Below are 26,629 nucleotides of genomic sequence, written 5' to 3' on the forward strand. Positions count from 1 at the left end.
TTAAAAACTACAGTCTCTCTACATATACTTTGCATGCTGAAATAAAGACACGGTTCTTCAATGACACAGAAAATTCTTATCTCTAATCCTTTTATGGACACATATAGCTGATGAAGTGGGTTTTATTTTTTTTTAACTTTTTTATAGATTTTATTTACTTAGTTCACAGACAGAGACCACAAGTAGGCAGAGAGGCAGGCAGAGAGAGAGGAGGAAGCAGGCTCCCTGCTGAGCAGAGAGCCTGATGTGGGACTCAATCCCATGACCCCGAGATCATTACCTGAGCCGAGGGCAAAGGCTTCAACCCACTGAGCCACCCATAAGCCACCCCTTATGAAGTAGGTTTTATTTTTCTTTTAAAGATTTTTATTTATTTATTTGACAGAGAGAGATCACAAGTAGGCAGAGAGGCAGGCAGAGAGAGAGGAAGGGAAGCAGGCTCCCTGCTGAGCAGAGAGCCCGTTGCGGGACTCGATCTAAGGACCCTGAAATCATGACCTGAGCTGAAGGCAGAGGTTTAATCCACTGAGCCACCCAGGCACCCCATAAAGTAGGTTTTAGCAGTAACTAAAAATGTTAGTATTCAAATTAATGTTAAAAAAAATTTTTTTTTAATGTGTAGAGTTCCCCCTAAAACACCCCCAGATTCCTTGTTAGCTATGTTTTTGGTCTATCTGTGGCATCCATAGTGAAAAACTGCCTTTAAGAAGTTTCTTCTGCAGTTTAATTTATGAAGAAGTTTGGATAAGAAGAAACTGAAAAGAGCAACTGAGAAACAGTGTAACTTAAAAAATAAAATAACTTTAAGGCTATCGAATTCTTCTAAGGTGCTCTGATGGTTTTATATATAAAGACATGAAAAGATATTACACCTATATGACTTGTATAAATTGTCACTTCCTGTTAGAATCAAGGAAGATTCATATAATATTATTAAAACAATATTAATAGCAACTATTTATGACTCCCAAATATGTTTCAGACACTATATAAAATGTGCTACCTATTTTAATGGTCGCAGTGAGCCATGATGCTGGATGTCCCTTTTTTAAATGAGAAAACCAACTCACAGAAGTGAAACGACTTGCCAAGGTTTACACGGCAAGTAGAGAGCTGGATTTTAAGCCTGGTCTGACACCAAAGTCCGTGCTCGTCTCACTCTTATGTGAAGAGGTATTTCTGTGGGGGGATGTTTGTTTGTTGCTTTGTTTATTTATGCTGTTCTCTGTACCAAGCCTTGGCAAAGGAAAATTTAGATTTTATACCAAAGGAAAAATCCTGGCCATTTATTTCCCCTTTTTCATGTATTAAAATTTTCATGATGGTGAAAAACTGTAGCATGATGAATTAAGCCTCTGAGAGATAAAGTAACCTTCTCAGCCCTGCTAATTGAGATGGAGTAGAAATTCAAATCTGCTCAAAAATGCCAAATGGTAAGATTCATTGATCCTGAGTTAAAGATGTTAGCCTGATTATCCCTGCAATCCCTACATAAACAATCATTTGGGGATGTGATTTTTAAGTTGTCAATATTTAATGGCACCAAAAAGTGACCTCTCTGAGCTGGGTCTCCAAATGCTGTGCTCAGTTATCTGCACTGCTGCCACTGTGCTGTAATTTTTAGCTGATTACACATTAGTTCATTTAGCTTTGTTTCCTCTTCCCTACTGTGCCATACTATTAAACGAAAGCAAGGGGCCTGGCATCCCTCTGTGCACAGAGCTGGTATTGTCACAGTGTAATAAGGATACATCCAGTCAAACAGCATGGTGTAGCTGGTCTTTGTGTTCAGTGCAAAGGCAATCCCTCGAAGATCTCTTGCCAGCCCGATCAACATACGCTGTCAGTGGGAAAGAGACACAGTAATTGATTTTCACGTTAGCACAGAGCAGATGGAGTAATAATCAGGCAATAATGACCACATATCTGATTTTGATTCATTAGCTAAAATGTCTCGCTCAGATCCCTTTCTATAGAAAACCATAGACCCTTTTAAACAAACAGACCATCAAATCTGCTGACCAACCCGAATTCACTTCTTATAAATTGAGCTAAGTTATAATTCCAGTAGTTTAGGAACATTTAGATTCTTCATATACTTTGTTTCTGAATATTGACAATTAGGGGAAAAAAAAAGCAGGGCAGGGGAGATGAGGATTGATAATTCCACAGAACAGAGATGCTCAGGGTCCAGACATTATTTAATAATAGCAAAATCTTAACCACACCGGCTTGCACGTAATCAGTCCCACTATGAAACCTAGCGTTTCTCCTGGAAGCACACTGGAATTCAAAGATCCCAAAAGAGTCATCTCTAGTCACTGAGGACAAAATAAAACTGGCCAGGTGACTTTTTGCGGCAATGACATTCCGAGAAGGGCATTTGCATTCCCCAAGCAAGGAAAAGGAAAAGGTGTAAGGAAAAGAGATCTATACTGGTTATTAGAAGATTTGAATTTGAGTCACAGCTCTGTTGCTTGATAAGACGGAAGGGAAGGCAACAACTTACAGTCTCAGTTTCCTCATCTATAAAAGGGGCTACTATTGCCTCTTTCACAGAGGCAGTGTGAGGAACAAATTTAATAAACTTATTTAAAAATGCCTAGCAAGAGCCTAACACGTACTAAATGTTCCATAAATATTTAGTTTTAGAGAGACAGAAAAAAACAACTTGACTCTTAAATAAAAGAGATCTGCCTTGTACCCTGGACTCTTAATTAAGCTGTCCTTAGGATGATGCTTGGGAAGAGAAAAAGAAAACCCATGAACAGATGCTAGAATGTCAGAACAAAGAGCACAAATAAACATAATTGCAAAACAAGGGGGTGGGATAATTGAGATATGCAACTGTGATTTCTGAAGGTACTGTTTCAGTAGAAAGATTCTGCCAGGAAATGGGTTCTGAAGTCTTCTGTCAGATTTTCTTTTCTTTTTCCTCACACATTGGTAAGAAATGAAAACCTCTTTATAGGAAGGCCTTTAAATGATCATCAAGGACTTGGAAGTGAATCTGAAGCCTCATCTTAATGGCTAAATAGCATCTTGAAGTAAATTAACAGTTTGTCTGTCAGAAGTACCTGCAATTTCTGATCGTCCCCCAATCCTGTACCTAAAAGGTAACTAGATATAACCAGAAGTCATCATTTATAAAATATTTAGTTTTTAACCACCTCAGCGTTTCTGAATTTCTGAGTCTGTAAACCCTGAATTTCTTCTCTGCTTCTTTAAGTGACTCATTCTTTTTCCTTTCATAATCTCACTAGTCCCTGTTAGTCTAGAATCGGCTTGCCTCCTTACAGTTCTCTCATGTGACTTGCTATTAAAAAAAAAAAAAAAAAGCCATTTTGCCTTTTATGTAACCTATTTTCACCACCTGGAACCTGTTCCCCTCTTTTGCAGCTTTCCACGTTTCTCACAGGCTCTGGAACAAAATACGTCTTCTAAGAAGCCTTCTTGGAACAATCCCACTCTGAGTATTTAGCTCTGCAGTCTTTCTAAGACAGTCGGCATTTTGGCCTACTTGTATTATGTAAACTTACAGGTAGGTTACAGTAAGTCTCCACATATACATAAGGCACCCACATTCAGCTCTAAACTGGTCAAGAAGAAACAGGGGTTTTACTTTCCTTGTCCTAGCGCAAAGAGCTGTTAAAATATCTTTTGACTCTCTTCATTACACAAAAAGGTTTAACATTTATTTTATCACAGATTTTTCTTCTTTAAAAGATGCCAAAATAATAAAATCTAAGTGCCTTGAATCTATGAAATTATATCACTGTTTAATTTCAGAAAATGTTACTATAGAGTGGAGGAAGCATGTAACAACCTAAGAACTAACTGTGTGTTTTCAGTAGTTTTCACTGGACAGAAAAATGCAGTGTCCACGTAAAATGCAGTGTCCACGTGGGTAAGAAACAGATTTCTTAGGCTCAAACAGTATCTTGTATCTTACGGGAGCAAGAAAACTGTAATAGTCTATAGAGATACTCAAACGACACGAAGGGAGTACTTTCTTGGTGGCCAAAACATACCCAGCTCTGCTCTGGACAGGATGAGTGCTACCTAGCAGTTCAACTGGACTACTACTACTAAGCTGTCTCAGAGAGCCAGAGGCAGTCTGATTGAAATTTAGGGAAGGAGCAGCCACGGTTCACCATCTCATTTAAAATAGTAAAAAAGGGTTTATTTCAAAAGTTGCCCTTCTACGGTTGGTCCACACTTGATTGATCCTATGTGTTCAGTGAGGCTGGTTTGGGGGGCCAGGTAGGTCTGGGTGTCTAATCGTAAGGATTCCTTCTGGATAGTTCGAGGAGAAACCGCTCAGTGCTTCAGTACGCCGCATGGTGAACAGTTGTCTGTGTGCCAAGTGTGAGACGAATGGGCCGGGAAACAGCTGAAATGCGGCTCCTTCCACCCTGACCCCCAAAACAGGGTTTCTAATGGAAAGTCTGACAGACCCTTTACTGTAGTGGCACTACTGGGGGCAGCTATAATATTATCCTCATAATTCTACTATATAATAACAACAAAGAAAAAGAAGGTGAAGGGTCATTGTGCTTTGTCTTTAGAATTAAGATGGCTGTCTTCATCCTTACAGCATACTCTTAATTCTGGAGACACATCTTAATAACCTCTAAATAGTTCCAACAAAAGAGCCGTGTCAGAGGAATGAGCAGGCCCCAAGGTGTTTCAACTGGAGTGTTTTCATCTGCCTTTATTGCTCTATCCCTCTCCAGAATTAAGGCAATAACCTGTGATAAATTATTCAGGAACTGCTACAGGGATCAAAGCAAAATCATTCTGTTAAAGTGCTGTTTGCAACATTTGGCACTTAGTGCGAAAACTTTTAATGTGCGCATGCTGAAAATCAAGGATTTTAAATAATTTAACATTGTGGAGTTTTTACGAAGGGACTAAAGATAGCAGGTTCCTATTTAACTGCTCCTCTTCCTCTGAGAAGTTTTCATTCATTTTCCTTAAACTCGATGACGTCATGGCCAAATACAAAATGATGCACGAGTCAAGGGAGTAGTGGACTATATTTCACTATGGATACAATTATAGGCGGAACACACACACATTTTGAACAAATGCTTTGGAGCCAGGACCTGTCACAGCATTTTCTTTCTTTTTCCCTTTACTATGAAAGGAAAAACCCAAGACAAAAATTCAAGGTTCTCTTCAATTTTATTAGGACTAAGTAAGAAAACAAAGCTATAAATTTAAGAGTTTTACAGCATTTCCTCCCCTCACAACCATATTTCAATTTGGCAACACAGGTCCTTGCTGCTTCTGTTCATCCTGAAATCCGCATTTGAAAAATATCTATAAATAGGGAGTTAGAAAATGCTGGTAAGGGTTGCAAATTAAATGAATTTGGCAGTCCTGCGGCATTTTCATAGAGATATTTTAACAGCATCACCTCCTGTGGATTGGAATACTAAATACTTTATTGAAGAACAAAACAGAACTGTTTTTATCTCTAGTACTTGCAAAATGAAGTACCTGAAAGCACTTTTGCATGTATTATTTATTCATCATGATAGAAAAATAGCCGTAACCTAATAAATTACATTTAAAAGCATTTAGTGCAAAAGTTTGTTTATGATAAAGCAACAGATTTAGTTCTTTATCGGTAGCTTAAAGCACCAAGTTTTCTTTATACAAATTAGACAGATGGTGCTTACAGTAGAATTTACTAAAGGTCTGTCACAACAAATGCAGCCAAGCTGCATATTTAATCACTGCAGAATCTTGTCTACCTGCAGCTGCCAACTGCTAATCCAATTTCCCTGATAAATGTGGCAAGAGACACGATCAGCAATAAAGAGCATCTAACTCCATTTTCCTGCAGGGCGTCTTTTGATGAACATTTAGGACGGAAGCACGGAGTGCACTGTGTGGCCTTGGTTCGTGGCAGCTGCATGCATTCTGAGGCACAGTTCTCAGGTTACTCACTTAATTCTGCCACTATCATTACGTTGCTATTGATCTCAGTAGCTGTTGCCTACACAGCATTACTCTAGATGAAGCTGAATCAGGCAGTTATCATGCATCAAACTTGCTCAAAAGCCTGGAGATTTCCCCTTAATTACTTGTGATTTTATTTGCAAATACCGTTAAAGTGTAATCAAGCAGTCACTTTCCAGGGTCGTTAAGAACTTGCTGGTTTAGGGATATATCACTGGAACTCCATTAAAAATGACTCTAGGAAGATGGTTTCTATCAAACTAGATGGGATTACATCAAAATGGCTTGGAGTATAATGAAATCTTCAAATGAGACAAATGTAATTTTTATAAAGATGGTGTTTTTCAACCTCACTGCTTCTTTCTGATATAAAGGGCACCAAGAGCCACCTTAAAGCCGCAAAGTTTTTGTGGATCCTTCAGAATATTTGGAAGACCTCTAAAAAATACAGCTAACCTGAGTAGAAACTCTGGTGAAGAGTTTTCACGAGACGATGAACACAATGAAAATCCCTAAGATCCTTTCTGGTTTTAAAAAATTCTGAGTTTTAATATTCACTTCAAAACTCTATTTCAAAAGGTATCCCATTTGGCTAATTATTCTGGTAGAAGAATTACACTAAAATAATCATCAAAGGCTATCGTTTTAATATCTGGCTTCTTACTGCTAATATATATATATATATATTTAGGGAGAAGAGAGGCCATCAAAATGATGGTTAATGTTTTTGACTTATTCCAAATAACAATAAAATATGACTCCAGTATCACTTACAAAAGGTGCCTGCATCCTCTAGAGTACATTTATTAGTCTTTTAAAAATAATAATCAGTGTCAATCTGTTTAAAATACCCAGACACATTATGATTTCAGAAGATGCTATTCCTATTTTGCAGATCTTGTGTTCCCCACCCCCCACATTAAAATATGGGACTGTTTTGTCACAAACAGCTTGCTACACTTAAGGATTTTACTAATAAAACATAATGTTGTCTTAGATATTATGACTGTTGCCACAGCTGAACTGACTTGTCAAATCAATCCTAATACGGCTCCCACAGGCACATAAAAACCTTATTTAGCTATCAGTTATCCTAATCACTTTGTTCAGTTTAAGAATGCAATACTTCAAGACCAGCTTCTATTTATACATATATGCCTAGCCATTTAATAAAGTCTTGATTTATATAAATTCTTGTTTAAAAAAATATTTAGAGATGTAGTGTTTTAGCATGTGTATGTGTGTACATTCCTCCATATAAATACGTTGAGGCATACAGTGCAGGGTAGATGAGGGAAGTAGTGCACCCGTGAGAAGTGTTCTTTTAAAGATACTAACTGCCTCAAGAGATAAATCATCTAATCGCAAACTGTCCAAAATCACGCGCTGACCTCAAAGTCAATTTGTACAAGAAACTAAAGAAGTACTTACATGAAAAATACAACTCAAAGACATGTACAATCGAGGAAGCAAGATGGATGAGGTACAGAGCACACAGAAATATGCAGAAACCTCTTTGTGGATCTAGATATTCCAGAATGAGCAAAATTATCTTTTCGTCATGTTTAGGAACAAACCCACCTTTACATCTTCTTGTTTAAAGTTGTTGTTGAATATTTGTAAGACTGTTTCAAAAGAGACTGTAAGAGGCAGCATGAAATTCTCAAATTCATCTTCATCTTCCCCTATCAGAAAAACAAAAGGGTCACCACGGTTTAAAATGCATGCTATTATCCATTAGCCTAGGCAGTGAGTGCTTCATTTGGGCTTAGAAATGCTCCGGGGAAGGGGTCAGGCTGCATCCATACTCCTGCTGCATTCTGTACTTTGTTTGGCTCACTGAATATTCTGGTGTTTTGCCTTCTCTTTTGCACCAAATGAAATAGCAAAATTACTTACGAGCCTTTTTTTTTTTTCTTCTCTTTATTGGATCAAACAGACTCATGCCCCAGGCATCTCAGCCCTTCAGTTCTTACTGCCCCCAGAGCTTCCCCCATGCCTCAAGGAAAGCCACTTTCAAAGCCTCAGAGACAGGGATCCTTTTTTCCCCTTCTCTTTAGGTGCCAAGGCCCTAAAGGGCTCACAGACTCAGGTGCCCAGATAGCTCTAAGTTATTATTCCCTTTTATTTATGTTCTTTTTTTTTTTTTTTATTAATTTGTTAAACAGATAGCAGGGAAACTTTTATCTGCCAAATAAGATGGGGTCCCTCATGGGTCATTTGGATTTTAAGTACATTCTCCATGGGTACACTTCCTCTTGCACTAAGCTCCCTTTTCTTTATAGAAACGAGTCATTTTTAATTTTTTTTTTCTTCCCTTGAAAGATAGACTGCAGTCTCCTTAAGGATTCTATCAAAGCAGAATCTTCACTTCAAACATGGATATGCACAAATCACAATTTATTTATTTTTTATTAAAAAATTTATATTTGAGTATAGTTGACAATGTTACATTAGCTTCAGGTATACAACATAATGATTCAATTTTATGTTATGCTCTGCTCACCCCAAGTGTAGCTACGATCTGTCACCACGCAATGCTATTACAGTATCATCGACTACATTCCCTAAGCTATGCTTTTATTCCTGTGACTTATTCATCCCATAACTGGAAGCCTGTATCTCCCAGTCCCCTTCACTCATCTTGCCCATCCCCTCCCCTCCCTTCCCTCCATCAACCATCCGTTTCTTCTCGGTATTTATATTCTGATTCTGCTTTTCATTTGTTAATTCATTTTTTTTTTACATTCCACCTGAGTAAAATCATATGTTATTTGTCTTTGTCGGACTTATTTCACCTAGCATAATACCTTCTAAGTCCATTCATGTTGTCATGAATGGCAAAATCTCATCCTCTTTTATGGCTATGTAATATTTCATTGTGTGTGTGTGTTTGTGTGTGTGTGTACACATCACATCTTCCTTATCCATTTAGATGGCTTCCGTGTCTCAGCTACATAACTGACAATTTATATAGTATTCTTTACATAAGGGGTTACTTAAAAAAATTTTTTATTTATTTAGAGTGAGCAGGGGGAGGAGCAGAGGGAGAGAATCTCAAGCTGACTCCATGCCGAGCATGTGGAGCCCAATGCGGTGCTCCATCTGATGACCCCAAGGTCATGAGCAGAGCCAAAATCAAGAGTTAGACACTCAACCAACTGGGCTGAATTGAGTTAGATACTCAACCAAACCCAGGGATCCCAAAGGGGTTTCTTATTTTTTTTTTACTTTTAAAAAAGATTTTATTTATTTATTAGAAAGAGAGAGAGAGCGCGCGCGCGCGCGTGTGTGTGTGTGTGTGTGTGAGTGGGGGGAGGCAGAGAAGGAGAAGCAGACTTCCTGCTGAGCAGGAAGCCTAATGTGGGGCTTGATCCCAGGACCTGGAGATCATGGCTTGAGCTAAAGGCAGACAGTTTAACAGACTGAGCCACCCAGGTGCCCCAAGGGGTTTCTTTTAAATAAGAGAGTTGATTCTCTCCTTCATCCTATGCCATGTCAATTGTGAGGCCCACCCACTACACTTTACTGAGAAAGAAATAGACAGACAAAGGTTAAGTGACTTACTCAGGGTAGCATACTTAGGAAGTGACACTATATAGTCCAGACCTCCTGATTTTGATGCTATTACTTTTTAAATAGAGCATTAGAGAGAAAAAAAGATCTCAGAGAAGAGATCAGGGATTCTGAAGTTTGGTCCTTGACATAGCAACATCAGCATCACTTAGGAACTTAACCAGTTGTAAATTTCTGACTTCCATCTCAGAGCTGCTGAATCAGAGATCCTGGGGGTGGAGGTCTAGAAATTTGTTTTAAGAAGCCCTCCAGGTGATCCAGATGTATCCAAATATTGGAGAAACACCACTCTGTACATCCATACATCATTCTACAGGTAACACAGGTCAATGGCACAATCAGGATCTTTCGACTCTCAAGGAGTGACTGATCTGGCTGATCCAGATCTTTTGTTATTTCTCTTTCCGCTTTAACCGTATGCACTTTGTTTCCAGGGTCTAAAGGAATCAAGGATCTCTTTGTTCACAAAGAGATATCAAAGGGCCAATGAGTCTTTCCTGGTATGCTGTTCTAAACAAGGATCCGATCTCCAGGTAAAGGGTAAAGCAGACCAGATTATAATCCCTGCCTGCCAACTGGCTAAGCAACCAAGCTATTCCTCTTAGCTACACCCTCTGTTGGCTGGTGAGAACATTAGAGACCTTTACAGAAGGCCTCACTTTTCCAAGCCCAGGTGAAACAGCAGCTCCCCAATCTGAGCTAAGCTTGCAGGCAAGTACTCTTTAAGGCCCCACCCCAAGCAACCCCCCTTCTTCCTGTGGGTTGCCACAGCATTTCATCTACTCTTGACAGTAGGAACATTAATCAGTCTGCCTCGAATTTGCAGATATAGCTAATAACACTAATAATAATGCCTCACATCACTCCCCCACTACCACCATTTGATGAGGGTTCCTGTGGGGATTAAATAAAGTAAAATTGATAATGTGTGTATGTAAACTATTAGATGTGTCAACCTACACTGATAGTATCTTTGGCTTTGCTTCTGGAGAGCTGATTTCTAGGTGAAGGAGAATGATGTCGGCAGGTGAGGCTCAGCGATAAACAGAACCAGTGTCTGGCTCCGCCACTTACTGTTTAACTTCAGATATTCACTAATTACCCTGAGTCTCAGTTTTCTCATCCACAATATAAGGATAAAAAGTCCATCATCGTGAATAATGTTCTAACACATGAAAAATAGAAGATGCTCTATCAATAGTTGTGGTGGTGCTGGCATTACAGTATCAGCACCTAGAACAGTACCTGGCGTGTATTACACAAATACTGTATTTGAATGAAAATAAAGGGGACATTTAAAAAAATCCCTTATTTTCTTAACACCTGATATGAGTAATACAGTAGCTAACTGAAGTAAACATTATCAAATCCTTAAATAAATAATATATACATACATTATATTTAAACCATGTAGTCTTACTCTCCTAAGATAAAGTATCTTTTAAACATGGAATTATTAACAAGAATGGTGGTAACAATCACTGCAAGTAGATAAGGGTACAGGAAAGAGTGGATGCTTTGAAGTTTCTAGGCTCAAATCCTGGCTCTGCTACTTGTTAGCAAAATTCTGGTTTTGGATAAATGTCAGCCATTAACATTTTTGTTGTTTTGAGCTTTATATGGACCTAGAGAGGTGATCACAGGAATCAAATAAAGTGTGACAAGCAGGTTGTCCCCCAATACCCTTCCTCTGGGAGCAGAGCTTTCCCAAGGTAAGGATATTTAATCAGAACAAAGACAAATTCAGGATTTTACCATTCAACTGTTCACTTAATACCCAGAGCTATGGATCAAAAAACTTCCTGGCTCATCTTTTTCCTCAATCAAAGTTTGAGGTATGGGATAATCAAGGTACGGAAAACAAGCCACCAAAATGAGCAGGGAGAAGTCAAAGAGCACATGCTGAAGACAGGAATGCAAACAGCATTTCTACTTTAATGTCATATCGTCAGAGACCTTTCCTGACCTCTCTACCTGAAACATTACTGCAAAACTCGCCCTGACCCCCATCCACCTTCCATTCTCATAACCTACTTTATTTTTCCTATGGGACTTACTGTCACATATGTTCATGGTCTTCCCTAATAGAACGTAAGCTCCCTGGTGAAGCAACTTTGTTTTGATCATGACTACATCCTCAGAGCCTAGACTAGGATCTGACATTCAAGAAATAGTTGTGGAGTGATGGAATAACAACAGTTGAGTGCTTACTAAGTGAAGGCAATGAATTTAATACTTGATTTACTTAATAGACACCCATGTAGCCGTTCCTAGGTTCCAAGCACTGGTGCAAGTCATTAATGGTCCCAACAATCCTATGGAATTGTATGACTATTTCCTCCACTTCACATGCAGGCAGAGAAACTCACTTAACCAGAGGGTTAAGTGGTTTGCCCAACAGTCTTGGGCTGGTAAGTGTCAGTGAACTCAGATCCCCAATTCCACTGGCTTTACTTCCAGCTCATGTTTTTCCTCCTGTCTCCACAGTGGGGTAGGGGGGAAGGTATCAGAGGCAGACACTGAAGTCAGGGTTACAGAATCTTGAGTTTAGAGCCGCATGAAGTCAGAAGAGGGTGAAGGACAATCAGACTGGTTCTGGTAGGGAGAAAGGGATTCCTCTGCGATCATTTGAGTTTAAGATAGGCAAATAGGATACACGGGGGCATTATTTCTATAAAAGTGTTTATGTTTCAGTTAGCCCTGTTCCTCTCTTACTGCAGGGTAATACGTTGTATTATCTAAGCCAGAAAACTGGTCATTTTTGTTTATATCATGCAAACAAACTCTATAAAACATTTATTAGAGATTTTTTCCTTATTTGTTTTACTCCTAGAGGTATCAATTACTGCTTCTGATAGAAAAGGAGAAAACACGAGTTTGCTCTCTTATAACTTCATATTCAATTATGCAAGTCATATATTTAGAATGCCAAATGAATATGTGACCATTTTATAAATAATAATTGAAACTGCTCATTTTTTTTCTGACCAGGGCCCAGAAACCAGTCTGATTTGAAGGTGAAGTGCCAATTTACAGAGTAATATGTTCACTGGCATAAGGAAAAGTAAATATTAATGGAACACTGTTGCAGTTCTCAGTCATGCATAATAAAAATGATAAATTCTTCAGCTTTTCAGTAAAAGCCAAATCTAATCCCCTCTACTGGATGTCTGAGGATCTGATTCAACAGGAAGTTATTCACTTTAGGAGTTCCGATTTCTTTTCCTTCAGAGAAGTCACATTAAAATACTAATGGTAACCTTTTTAGTATATTGGCTCTCGGGCATGCTATTTTTAAGACACTTCGTTTGTTATTTTATACAATTTAAGACCTTGAGTGGTGGGCATGTAAACTGGTGCAGCCAGGGTCATACGATGCAGCCACTGTAGAAAACAGTTTGGCAGATAATCAAAAAGTTAAACATAAAACTGCCATTTGATTCACCAATTTTACTCCCAGGTATACACCTGAGAAAATTCAAAGGGCATGTCCACACAAAAACTTACAGATAGATGTTCACACCAGCATTATTCTAACAGCGAAAAGGTGAAAACCCAACTGTTCAAACAAAATGTTCAGCTATACAATGGAGTATTAGCCATAAAAACGAATGAAGTACTGAGACATGGTAAAATATGAATAAGCCTTGAAAACGTTATGCTACGTGAAAGAAAACAGACACAAGGGCCACATATTACATGAGTCTGTTTAGATGAAATGTCTAGAATGGGCAAATTCATAGAGACAGAAAGTAGATTAGTGGTTACCAGGGGCCGGGGTCAGGGGAAGTAAGAAATAACTACTTTAAGATACAGGATTTCTTTCAGGGGTGATGAAAATATTCTGGAATTAGATAATGGTGATGGTTGTATAGCCTTGTGAATATTCTGACTGTACTAAATACCACTGAACTTATACTTTATCAGTGTGAATTTTATGGCATGTGAATCTAAAAAAAAAAAAAAAAAAACCCACCAAAACCCACCAAAAAGCCACCATCAACACAATTCTCTTTAGAAGTATGCAGAACAGGAAACTTCTCATTTCCTCAAATTCAAATGCAAACTGAGGTTGGATTACTGGGGACCTGGGAGAGTAGTCAGGAGCTGTTAATAGCACAAATAAGTATGATAATAATAAATGATGGCAGCCAACAGGTACTGAGGATTTATTATATGGTAACTATTATGTGAAATACTTTGGTATTAGTGATAGGTTAGTATGATAGGCAGAATTATGGCCCCTAAAGATGACCATGTCCTAATGCTTGGAATCTGCGAATATGTCAGGTTATAAACAAAGGGGAATTGAGGTTGTTAATTATCTTTAAAAGAGAAGATTATCCTGGGTTATCCAGATGGGTCCAAGGTAATCACAGAGGTCCTTAAAGTGTTAGAGAAAAGTAGACAGGGAACACCAGAGAGATGGCAGCCTAAGGACTTGACCTGGTGTTGCTGGTGTAAGGGGGCCACAAGCCCAGGAAAGCAGGTGGCATATAAGCAACAAAAGTAAGGGAGCAGATTCTTCCGCAGGGCCCCAGAGAGGAATGATGCCCTGCTGACTCCTTGATTTTAGCCAACCGGGACCCATTTTGGACTTCTGACCTCCAGAATTATAAAATCATAAATCTGTAATATTTAAGCCAATAATTCGCAGTAATTTGTAAAGGGAGTAATAGGTAACTAATATAATTAGTAAAGGTCAGATCTAATGTTAGGAAGCACTCTGTTCCAAACTACAGAGAATTGAGAGCAGAGGCAAACAAGAAGATACAGAGGCAGATGAGTAAGGAAAATAACTTAAAACCACACACCAATGGGTCCTATCAAAAGAGCCAGTGACTTCTGCGGGCCTAGGTCTGTGTCATCTGCTGTTCCCTAGGGCTTCACTGGGATAGCACTTCTCCAGTACTATTAGAATAAGTCTTGAGGAAGTTGCTTAGCTAGAAGGTGCTACTGTGGGCCAAAAAGGTGCTACCATGGGCCAAAATTTAGTTTTCCCCTACACGGTCTAGGAGGTGTAGCTGGCTGTGACAGGACCACGGCTTCAGGGAGGGCAGGCTGCTGTAGGACCTGTCAGGAAGTGTTAACAGCTTCTGCTCCTGTAAGAAAATAATAGCCCAAGTGCTGAAGGCAGAGTAGCTGTACTAAAGGTAGTGAACTTGCCTTATTTTGAAGTCCTGGTGTCAGTCTGTGCCCCTGATTGCAAATATTGTAAACAAGCACTTGTAAACAAGTACTCAGTATGTATTAATTGACACAGAAATAAGTATTTCTGTCTTAATTAGTACATACTGAGTATTTGTTTTGTGATAGGAATTGTTCCAGGCCTTTTCACACCTCTTTCTCTTATTTAAAGCATGTAACAATTCTTTAAGATAGATATCTCCATTTCATAGATGAGAAAATTGAGGCTCCCTTTAATTCCTCTCCCTAGGGAACTAGAATGTTTATTTTAGTTCTCAGAAGAAAAATACACCACCCATTACAGACCCTTGTACTCCTTTTCTAGGAAACCCACCCTGAAAAGTTCCATCCCTAAAGTATCTCGTTCCCTGGGGTGCTCTAGACCCTCTACCCTCAAAACCAGGTAAGTTATTAAAACCGGATCTGGACTTAATGGGTTGCTTTCTGCCTACAGGGCCGGCTAATTAGTCTTAATTATCTCATTATAGATTCTAAGTATTTCCAGCTGCTTCTTTACCCCTTATTGCCCAGTCCCCCCACCCCCCCATGTCTATTTTCCAGATCATCTCTGCCAAGTCATGGACACAGGTGATATATTGATGTATTCTTCTTATCTATCAGAACATTAGTTATTTCTGATCAAGCTTCTCATTTCTAAACCCTTCTGGGCCATCTACCTCTGTGTTCTTTTTATCCATGAGAATGAATATGCTTTGGCCAATTATCAGGACATGAGGACAAATTTTAAAAACTACATTTGATTTTCACTGACGAAAGGACCAATATACTTATATAGGGCAAATAATAAACATTAATCTATCTGGTTATTTGATAGAAGCTTGGAAAGTAATCCCTTCTCCCTTCTCACTACCCTCAAGCCTCAAATCAATCATTCAGTCCAAACAGTTCAAATAAAAATAAAAAAGAAAAAGTTACCTTTCTTAATTGGTTGAGAATATAAAAGATGAAGTAACAGTGTAGTTAGTACAAGTGAATAAGAATGTGTGGTCACAGGGCTAGAGGTTGTATGACTGACCTTGGGGAAGTCATTCAGTCTCTCTGAACCTCACCTTTCTAACAGATAAGCAACGCAATAAAAGCTATTTCACATGGGCTGTTGTGACAGTGGTTTGCAGACTATAAATTTATAAACAAATGTTAGTTATTAATAATAAAGAAAAGGAAATTTCCTTCTTCTGTATATTTTTACTTTTATCATTAGTAGCTATTTCTAGAATACTCTTTCCTTTTTATTTAACTCATTTACTTTTTATTTAAAATTCCTCAAATTTAAGCTAGGAATATCTTCAGGTGCCAATTATTTATTAAAAGCCATAAAGGTAGGTAAGTGTTATAGCACAGTGCTCCCTAAAGAGAAAATACCTCTTAATGTCTATAAATAACATTTTAATATTAACAATCCCTTGATCATTACAAGATATGACTTCTTCTTAGAGTTTGAGTATCTAGGGAAAGCACTGCTTTATGTAGTATGCAATTTCCCACATCCTATCAATGTGCTTCTCATCTGAGTAGTTCAAGATAAGGTGCAGTCATAAAAAGGCCGAGAAAAGCAACTGTTAGCGATACCAAGGAAAAACAATTCTAATGACACTGAGTAATTCTAAGTTTGTGGTTGGTAAAAACCTAATTTGCAATGAATAATATTCAGTTCTCCACAAAACAGAGTGTTGTTGTAGTTCTTTTCCACATTTCCCCTTCTCCAATATTTGTCAACTGAATTCACCTCTATTCAAATTAAACAAAATAGAAGGTTTTATTTATTCAAGTATTTTATACTGAACTGCTCCCTGGAGGGTCTCCATTTACTGGCTTGGGTAATATTATCTTTCCTTTAGTTTATTAGATTGACAAAGTTAATTTAAAAATAACCTAGGGAACTTTAAGTGATTCTTGGAAGGACTAACATGCATGCTCATATGGATGGCCACCCATTTTCTTCTGTGTGTATGTTATCTTGCAAAGAGAGTTTTACATTAATTTTTATAATTTCTTAGAATACGGAAATACATGGCCAACATTAAATACCATCATTCTGATGATGAAATGCTTTCAATTCTGTTCTTTATACAAGTGAACATTTCATCTAGTGTAGCCAAGGAGCAATTTGATAAAATGGTACAACTGTTTATTGCCAAAAAACCCCCATTTTCATCTGAAATACAACCTGGGGCACATAGCATCTAATTAAATTCATACAGAGTACAAATAATTGACTAGAAACCAAAATGGATTTCAAAGTAAACACCAATTAATGTGACACCCAATTTCTTTCCCCTTTTCTAATCACTCCAGTGTGCACGTATGGCTCATACACAACGTACTCCGTTTAGTTTGTTGGATTCAATTAGAATATGCTTTATATTTCTGTCCAAGACTTACATCCTGTGTTTTGCAAGCAGGTTGCTGAGGGGTTTTTCTATTGGATTAAAAAAAAAATCAGTGATATAAAAGTTCTTCCTTAATTTTTCCTTCATATGAGAGGAATTCTCACTACCTAATATTTTTACTTCTTTCACTTAATACATGGATCTGTGCTTCTTTTGACAACAGCACCATCTCTTTTTTCTTTGTTTCCATGACAGTGAATATACAATAGAAAACTATAAAGCCACACATACAGGAACTCTGGCAGCAACGTTCCAGTCAACCTAGTTTGTGAGACAAGGTTTCAAATAATAAAACTGTGTTCAGCAACACTCAACAAATGATCATCTATGAAGTAATAACATTTTGAACAGAGAGCAACAAGCGATTAATCGAGCACAAGAGTGGCCACGTGTAGATGATCACTTGTGAAAGTAGTCAGCCTCTTGGTTTGTTTTGTCTTGGAGAGGCCAACGATCAAAGCTACTCCCAGAAAGAACCTGGCAGGAATTGCTGATTCCAGGAACCATGACGATGGCATCTTGGCTGCAACATACTTATGTGTCATTCATTCATTCACTAAATATTTACTGAGCACCTACAAGGTAGCAACAGGAGATCGATGCTAGAAAACATGAAGAAGGCAAAGTCCATGCTGTGAAGGAGCTCAGAGTATTTTGGGAAGTAGAGCAGCTCTGGCTCTTCACCAGAAATAGAAGCTCTGGTAATATATACCACAAACTGTCCCTTGATGCTTATAGTATACATTTAGTTATTTCAAAAAGTGAAAACCACTAATAAATAAAGACTTCTTTTCAAACAATGTAAAAGTTCCATGACTGTAGTTGCCATTGTTTTTAACTTTACCCATAGCCAGACTCAGTTTCCTCGTACTGAGTACCTGCCACATACCAGGCACTTCACACAGTCAGTTTCCATCTCTGCCGAGCTATCCAAGATGTGTTTGCAACATAATGGAGATTGACCTTTTTAAAAAATGCTGTGAACTAAAAAAATATCAATTTATACTTTATATTGTTATGGGTTAAGTAATTCAAAGGAACCTAACCTTGAGAAACCTAATAAAATCATTTCTCAGTTATTCAAGTTTATATATTTTCCTATAGCTTCTCATACCTCACAGTTTACGTTAAGCAATGCTAAATAAAAGTAGTTTTCAAAGTGGCAGCGTGTAATGTAGGGTCTTTCTGGGCACCGTCGTGACTCTCAGTTATCATCACCATGGTAAGTGCGGGCATGCTGTGAATATCAGTAGTGCTGTCTGTTGTTTAGGTTCCCATGGACTTATGGAAGGTTCTTTGGTCTATGATGACTATATGAGAAAGGATCTTGACCCACTCCATTTCCAGGTCCTGAAAATGTGCATGACATGAACTTATTGCTAGGAAATCTCCTCCGTCTTGTCCTCTAGTTTTGGTTTTCTCAGTCTGATGGCGTCATTAAAGGAGCATTTTTTAAGGCTTTAGGAAATAAATTCGGTCTAGACACAGTCTTCTTTAATGCTTGGACAACTGAGAGGAAAGCAAAAGGGCAAGCTCCTTGAGGGCAGGTGCCTGTATGTCTGGCTGGTTTCTGTCCTGCCCTCAGAGCTCACAGTACAGTGTGTTCTCTCAATGATTACTGAGGACAATGACAAGGAGTCGGGCTGCTCCTCTTCTCTCTGATGCAGCAGGCAAGAGGTAATACAGGGCAGGGTGCAGTATGCAAAGCTGTCACTCAGATCTCCTACTTGCCTAAGGTAGCAGATGATTGGGTTTTGCATGCCTGGTTTACACTCTTCAAATATTTATAGACAGTTCTCTTTGCCTCAAGCCCTAGTTGTCACTTAGCCAAGTTATACATACATGGTTCTTTTAATCTTTCTTTAGAAATCAATCCCACCAAGCCCCTTAATCATTCTAGATGCATTTCTCTCAACTTTTGGCTGTTTGTCTCTCTTGTAATTTATTCTGTTGAAATGCATGAAAATAATACAGATGTGGAACAGAGGGCAGTTCAGTCACCTTTCTACTACATGGAGGAAAGTCTTTTATGTGCAAAAGAAAATTATTTATCCTTTTTCCTTTTGTATGATCATGTTTAAAAAAATTCACATTTAAGTTGATGGATCAATCAATACATTACAAGAAAAAGGATGAAAAAAAGTACCATCACTATTATATTCTCTAAGGATGATATATTATCATCGGTTGACAATATCACTGTCATGACACAATGACATTGTGTCTATAAACTGATTAACCTGCAGTATTCAAACATGGGGGGAAAATGGGAACCCAGAATAATATGGTCGCCACAAAGAGGCTTAAGTGCCCATCCTCAGGTACTATCTACCTGTGGATAGTACTTGTGGATATGTCTAGCTAAGCCTTTCAGTGGAAGATATTTTTAAAGAAGTCATATTATTAAAGAAGTCTAATTTTCCAATTAGAAAAGTTAACACCTTAAAAAATTTTAAATAATCAGAAATGAGAAAAAGTCACCTATAGTTCACTACCACAAAACAACATTTAACATTTTTAAAGAATTTAAGGTTTTTTTGGTGCATTCTGCAGCCACACTGCAGGCACACTCATATCATTTACACAGTTTAACAGCTAGCTTTTTCACTTAATTTTATAAAATTTCATGTATTGTGCTATCTTCAAATCCCAATTTTAATGAGGACAAACTACTCCATCAAGTAAGTAGATATGCTGTAATTTTACAACTCCCTATTGCTGGATATTTACATCATTTCCATTTTTTCTCTAGATTAAATGTCATTACAAAGAAAAATCTTTGTGTGTAAAGCTTTTCAGTATTGAAGACTGCTCCTAGATTCATAGCAGTAAAATTAATGGATCAAGGGATACCCAGAAAACCCCGAGGTAAAGAATTAATGCAGGTTCTATTCAAAGTGAAAAATACCGCTTTAAATACAAAGATTTGTCTTTTGGCTCTGACGCCCAAATCATAGAGAGCTGCAGAAAACTGTCAAAGATGGCAAGTTCTAGTAACTTAAATATGGTCCTCACTAACAGTGTGCTCCTTTAACTGCACAAGTAGATTGTTGAGCCCTTCTTAATCAAGTTACGAATCAATTCTTCACCTTACCTAGATCTACCATCAGAAGGCGAGTGAGGGCAGTGTAGAAGATGGTTCGGCACCTGAAGTCACTGACACTGTAATTGTCACTGATTCCAAGGAAGGGAAAGTGTTCACTCTATTGAAAGCAAAAGGGCATCCAAAGTTACAAACACTTCACCTAAACTACCCAGAAAATCCTAGTCACAAATGAAAGGAAGTAAGACTTACCGTGTGGTTTTTTAGCATGAATTTCACGGCATCTATCTTCACAAGTTTTTTTAAAAGGATATAGGTAATAGAAGTTAAGGAATCTGGGAAAATATAATTGTCTTATCTATAGATAATATATCACAAAATAACACTGAATTATAATGGCATCAATTTCTATTTATGAAGAATCAATATTATTTCTAAAGAGTATTGCTACAGAAATGTCTTTCATTCTGTTAAGAATGATAATCCATTATTAACCAGTGCAATTACTTTTCCTATCTTATACATATTCTAGTTATGGAAAGGAAAAATGAATTTTATAATTAAGACAAAAACTTCTTTACTATTAAAGTCTTGATAGTAGAAAATTAAAACTGACCCTTTTTACATTTTGGATATAACTTGAGAACTTCTTTTCACTTAATATTATTTCATAAAAAATAATTATAAAAGACTCATAATAGACCATCCAGAAAGAGAAAACTGTTCAATTCCAAGAAACAATGAGCCCAGTTAGAAATCTGAGAAAATTCTCCTTTAGATGAAGAAGATCAGAATACAATTAGATGCAGCTGAGTGCGTGTCATCAAGTGTTGAAGGACAGGCTTAAATGACCCAGTATTTCTCAAGACCCTACTACATCTAACACCCTAGGTGTTAAGATGTTTATATGTGTTCATTCACCTAATCTTCACAATTAGCCTGTTAAATATCATTTCTTATTTCTAATCCATAGATAAGAAAACCAAAGTTCAGAGAAAGTAAGTTACTTGCCCAAGATTACTGTGGACTACAATGTAAAAAGTAAAAATTTATTTTTACTGTGGACTACAATGCTGTGATCTGAACTGAGGTTTGACTACAGAGGCCATGTTCTCTCTCTACTGGGCCACATTACTACCTGAACAGTTCAACTCAGAAGAAGAATAAAGTTGAGAAATGATAAACATCAGCGTAAGGCCTAAATAATTTCCGGTCAGTGCTGCCATCAAAGAAGGGCTGATGTGTTTGTAAGAACCTCTACTGAATATACAAACACCCTCTTCTTTTACTTCATCATTCCTGTGTCGGTGTAAAAGAGCAGAAAAAACAATGAACCTGAGTCAGGAAAGCTGGGCTTTTGGCTTCACTACACTACACCATTCGATCAGCTGAATGAGTCTGAGTACTATACTCAGATCCTCTGAGCCTTTAGTCTCCCTCTCCAACAAATGACACCCAAGCTATCTTCCAGGATGGTTGTGAGGCTCAGAGCAGGCAAACGTCTTCACCAATTCTAAGTCAGGGAGGAAGACACAAAGACTTAGAGAAGTAACACATACAGAATATTTGCTACTTGCAGGGTTAATTCTCACAAGCCCATGGGGGTAGGTAGTATCACTTCTGGTTTTCTGAAGAAGAAACAAATTCAAAAAAATTAAATAAAACTTTCCAAAAGACAAAGGGTATAATTCAGATTCAAGGCCCCCTGACTCAAGCAACCATTCCAGCTGCATGTTAAGCATGTGTATCTGACTCACCTCCATATGAAGGCTGCAAGCCTCCCACGGGCAGGGGTCACACCCATTCGTTTTCCTCAGTGCACTGCTCTCAGGGGGTGCTCAGTGCACTGTGTTTTTCTGGCAGGCTGAAGGGGAACAAGATCAGGGGATGATAGGCAGGAGGTCTCTCCCTGCATACAAGGATGAGATCTGATGATTTGTTCCCAGTATAAATCACTGAGCAGAAGAACTGCCACTCAAACTTCACTCAGTTAAACAGGGGTGGGGATCAATAAACTAAGACATATCTTAAGTAATTACCAAATACAATTCTCCTGGAATTGCAAAGTTAAAAGTGACAGGGTCTATGGGTAATAAGAATGCTGCCATTAATAGGAATCTTCCTGTCAGTGCTACTAATAAACAGCAAGTCATGTTTTGACAATGGAATATTTATGGTAGCAATAAACAGAACATTCGCAGGAAGAATCTCATCTGCCAAAGATACATTTTCTGTAGAACTGCATCTGTGCACTTTGTATCAAGGCCAGTCTCGCTGCCTTTTAATTACATTCTAAAGCAAAAAAAAAAAAAAAAAAAGATTAAGAATAAATTTTTACTTTTTTCAATAAAGAAATAAATGAGAATTCATCTGATTATTTATATTCCCTCATAGGAATTCAACTCAAAGCTATTACGGTCCTTAAGAGAGTATGTAATGTTTTTTTAAAAAGGCAAATGGATACATCATATTTATAATCTTTTTACTTTCATCTTGTACTTTTCTAAGAGACTCAGGTTCTCAGAAGAGGCACCACTTTCATTGGGTGGGAACATTTTAGTTGCATGGCAGGACTAGGTCAGACCCCAGAGGCTTGTCTGGAACAACGCCTCAAAGGGAACATAGTAATGGTGGCTACTGTAACAGCACCAGTAGTAGGAGCCTACAGCAGTAAGAGAATTTAGTGAAAGTCATGCATGGAACATGTAAATGGCAGGGCTAAGATTCAAATTCAGGTCTGTCAGACTCAACACCAAAAGCTCTTTTCATTAGGTTGCATCATATCCATTTGATTTTAAAGAGGCCAGTGACTTTATAGAGATGACTGGTTTTTTGAGACACAACAGAAACGGGAACCGGGTCCCAGAAAAAAACAAGGAAACTCTTCTTTTAGGAGGCACCACCATTAATGAGCCTTCATCACATCTAAGACAGAGCATACTCTGTAGCTGGGTTGACAGTAACACACTAAACAAAATCCCTAGGAAATTCCCGTTTGTATCCATGTAGTCATGAAAACACTGAGGAAGGTGGGCATGGTCTTACTGATAGTTACCACGACAAATGAAGAAAGGAAAGAAAAAGTCAAGACAAATGGTATACCTTACAGATGCTGGAAAGTTTTGAAAATTTGTATCTGTGGTGAAAAGGAAACCTAAATTGAGAACAAACTGGTTTCTTCAGTTACAGGAGTATTACACACTTTTGTAGTTGATGGGCAGAGCAGTAGCAAGTATGGTTTCAATCCACGGTATCTAGCTTTTACTGAGTATCTACAACATTTCCTCAAACCTAAAATGCCAGTGGTTATAAAAAAACATCATTACTGTATGTGCTAAGAAAGATGTAAAATACCATCAGTTGTGGTATTTGCATATCTTCTTTACAGAAATGTTAAAATGTAAAGCAATTTTTGTTTTAGAATCAAAGGAGCAGTATAGTAGGCATATGATATTCACTAAGGATGATACACTGATCAAAGCAATTATTTAAAAACGATACATGTTTACAAATAGTTTTTGCAGACAGAATTAGATCTTAATGATAGAAGAAAGTTCACAGATATGTTAGATTTTGGATGACATGACATGGCATGACAATGACATGTTGGAAATTACTATAGGTGGATGAGAGGTACAAAGTATACTGAAATATTAGTATCATTATTTCAAAAGTGAGATTATACTCATAAACCTTACTAACCTAAAAAACATCCAAATATGTCTCACCAAAATGAAGCATCTTAAGGAATACTAATAATTACTTATAAGGAACAGGAGTTAAAGCTTTGTCAGTTAACAAAGGGGGCAACATTGACTCAAATGCCCACTATGTGAAATTCTGAAACAAGAGGAAAAAAAAAAAGACTCCTAATCTCTAATAGTTTACAAACTAATAGAGAAGACTAGCCAATACTAAGCTATATGATATTCACCTCTGGATATACAGCTATGAACTAGGTGTTCAGGAAAATTAAGAAAAATAAAGATGACAGGAATGAAATGAAAGGATTAAAATTCAGTGAGCACCTACTATGTGATAGGGTCAGTAGTACCAGATGCCTTATTTTATTAGATAACACAGATACACTGTTAAAGTGCTGGCTTCAGCAGCACATATATAAAAACTGGAATGATATAGAGAAGATTAGCATGGCCCCTGTGCAAAGATGTACTGTTACATATTTATTATTTTATGGCATATCTATTATTTTACTTAATCCTTACAAAATCTCAAGAGCTAGAATATTATCAATAGATGAAGTAACTGAGCCTCAGAGAAACTAAAGGATTTGTTTATGTTCCTTCAGTTAATACTATGACAAAGGATCCTAACTGTTTCAGTATGCCTTCACCAAGTCTTTAGGAAGACCTGAAAATTTAAAAGAGACCTAACTGAGTTGCAATGGGTCAAATGAAAAGAAGAGCATATGTGGTGATTCAGTGAAAGATAATGAAGGATGTCAAGGGGAAGGTAAAATAAACTTCCCTGGCCTGGGAATAAAGTACAGATTGTGGTTGAGTGGTAGATCAGGAAATTAGTTATGAGAACTCAATAAGTCAAGTACTCTTACAGGACTCAAGTTCTAATCAATAATTTTACTTTGACCTGAGAAGCAAGGAGAAGCGATTCTGGGCTTGTGGGAAGAGGAATGATCAGATCACAATAATACTCAAGGAAGGTAATCTTGTGAAGCCGGAATCTAAAGAACTGGGTGAAGGTTTGAGTAAGTGGGTTATAGAAAAGGAGTAGAGAGGATTCTCACACTTGGTTCTAGGAAAAAAACCAAATGGAGCAGATAAGTTATGGGATGACTTTTCCATGGATACTAGAGATGGAAAACAAAGAAAGAAATCAATGTTTCTTTTGATCAGAAATGTTAATAGAAGTATGCCTGAGGGATATATGCTGAAATCAGTTTTATTTAACATTCTCAAAACCATCTGGAGATGGTGGTATTCACTGAAGTAAAGCAATACATGTTAATACTGTTTCACAAAAGCAGAATTACTTCTGTTTATTACTAATATATTTCCTGTAACAGACATACCCAATTGTACTTTCACCCTTCACCCTTATTTCGTTCTACACCTTGGTTTCATCTGTCACCCCCTAATCTGACCTGACCCCCACCTCGTTCAGGATTCACACCCCAGTGCTGGGAAGATCAGTGACGTCTGGCTTGCATATTACTTATATACCTAATGCTTCCATATAAGCTACATCTAAATGACCCTAAAAAGAGCTCCCTCAAAGCTAACATATCAAAATGTCATTCACCCACATTATTTTCAATGCGCAGACTTTCAGACAATTAGTATATAGTTTACTTAAGTTAAATTTTAAAAAGAAAAACAACCTCTGTTAATAAAACAACAGACTTTGAGCTCCTAGGAAAAATATGTGAAAGGCAGTCTGGGATCAGGATGAGTCCTGTTAGAATTTAAAATCTGTGAGGACAGGGTCTGCGTCTCATTTGTCTTTTTGCTCTGTACTTAGCAAATGCTTAATTAATATTTGCTGACTTGAAAGAGGCCAGTAATATGAAGTAAATCATTAGGATGAATATGGAATTGAATTATTTAACTCTTACTAAGTGTTAAATCCAAAAGGCTGCAATTCTTGGCTTTGTACTAACAGAACAACAACAACAAAAAAAAAGCAAGAAAAGACAAATGAAACTGAAGGAGGTTTGGGGTTGAAAAAGAAAAGCATCACTGTGACCAAGCAGCCTGAATAGGAAGCAGAAGCTTCAGTTTGTAAAAATGAAAACAACGGAGAGAAGCTCCTGATAGATAAATAGATTTATGATGCATATGGGTAGGAATTATATTCACCAAATCCTGGTGTACAGGGACTAAGGAAATAGCCTCCAAGTCTTAGAGGGCTCATGTGAAGCCAAATGGAAGGAATTATTTCTTTAACAAAGAACCTGAGCCAGCTTCATGGATGTCCATGCTATGCACATGCACAGGGTTCTTCTATGCCTAGAAGGGCCTGCGCTTGCTTCGATGGTATGTTATTGAGGTCTTGAATTTTTTTTTTTTAGGACTTGATTCCTTTATTTGAGAGAGAGAGAGGGACTGAGAGAACATGAGTGGGGTGAGGGACAAAGGGAGAAGCAGACCCCCTGTGGATCCCAACGCAGCACTTGATCCGAGGCTCCTGGGATCGTGACCTGAGCTGCAGGTGGACGCTTAACTGACTGAGCCACCCAGGTGCCCTTGAATTTTTTTTAATATTTTATTTTTAAATAATCTCTATAGCCAGGTACCCTGAAATTCTTAATAACTTATGAAAGGGACCCCACATTTTCATTTTGTACCCCTGCAAATTATAGAGGTGGTTTTGCAATAACATGGAGAAGTTATTCATCCTAAGAACTGTAGTTAACAGCATCAACAGGGTAAAATGAGTTGGGATAAATTCACGAATTAGTGCA

At 37.8% G+C, this 26,629-nt stretch overlaps 1 protein-coding gene across 8 annotated transcripts in view; it reads right to left on the reverse strand.

The window, feature by feature from the left end:
• The window catches only part of RANBP17 (RAN binding protein 17), a 314,483-nt gene that overhangs the window by 60,992 nt on the left and 226,862 nt on the right, over nt 1-26,629 (reverse strand). For all 8 annotated transcript variants that reach the window (XM_082726136.1, XM_082726135.1, XM_082726133.1 and 5 more), the window contains 4 exons: nt 20,440-20,503; nt 20,239-20,347; nt 7,552-7,655; nt 1,752-1,840 (listed from right to left, as the gene is read on the reverse strand). In XM_082726136.1, the coding sequence (XP_082582262.1) occupies nt 1,752-1,840; nt 7,552-7,655; nt 20,239-20,347; nt 20,440-20,503 (366 nt within the window). The remainder of the gene's footprint in view (nt 1-1,751; nt 1,841-7,551; nt 7,656-20,238; nt 20,348-20,439; nt 20,504-26,629) is intronic.

The sequence above is a fragment of the Mustela nivalis genome (assembly GCF_964662115.1).
Source record: "Mustela nivalis genome assembly, chromosome: 3".
NCBI classification, from domain to species: domain Eukaryota; kingdom Metazoa; phylum Chordata; class Mammalia; order Carnivora; family Mustelidae; genus Mustela; species Mustela nivalis.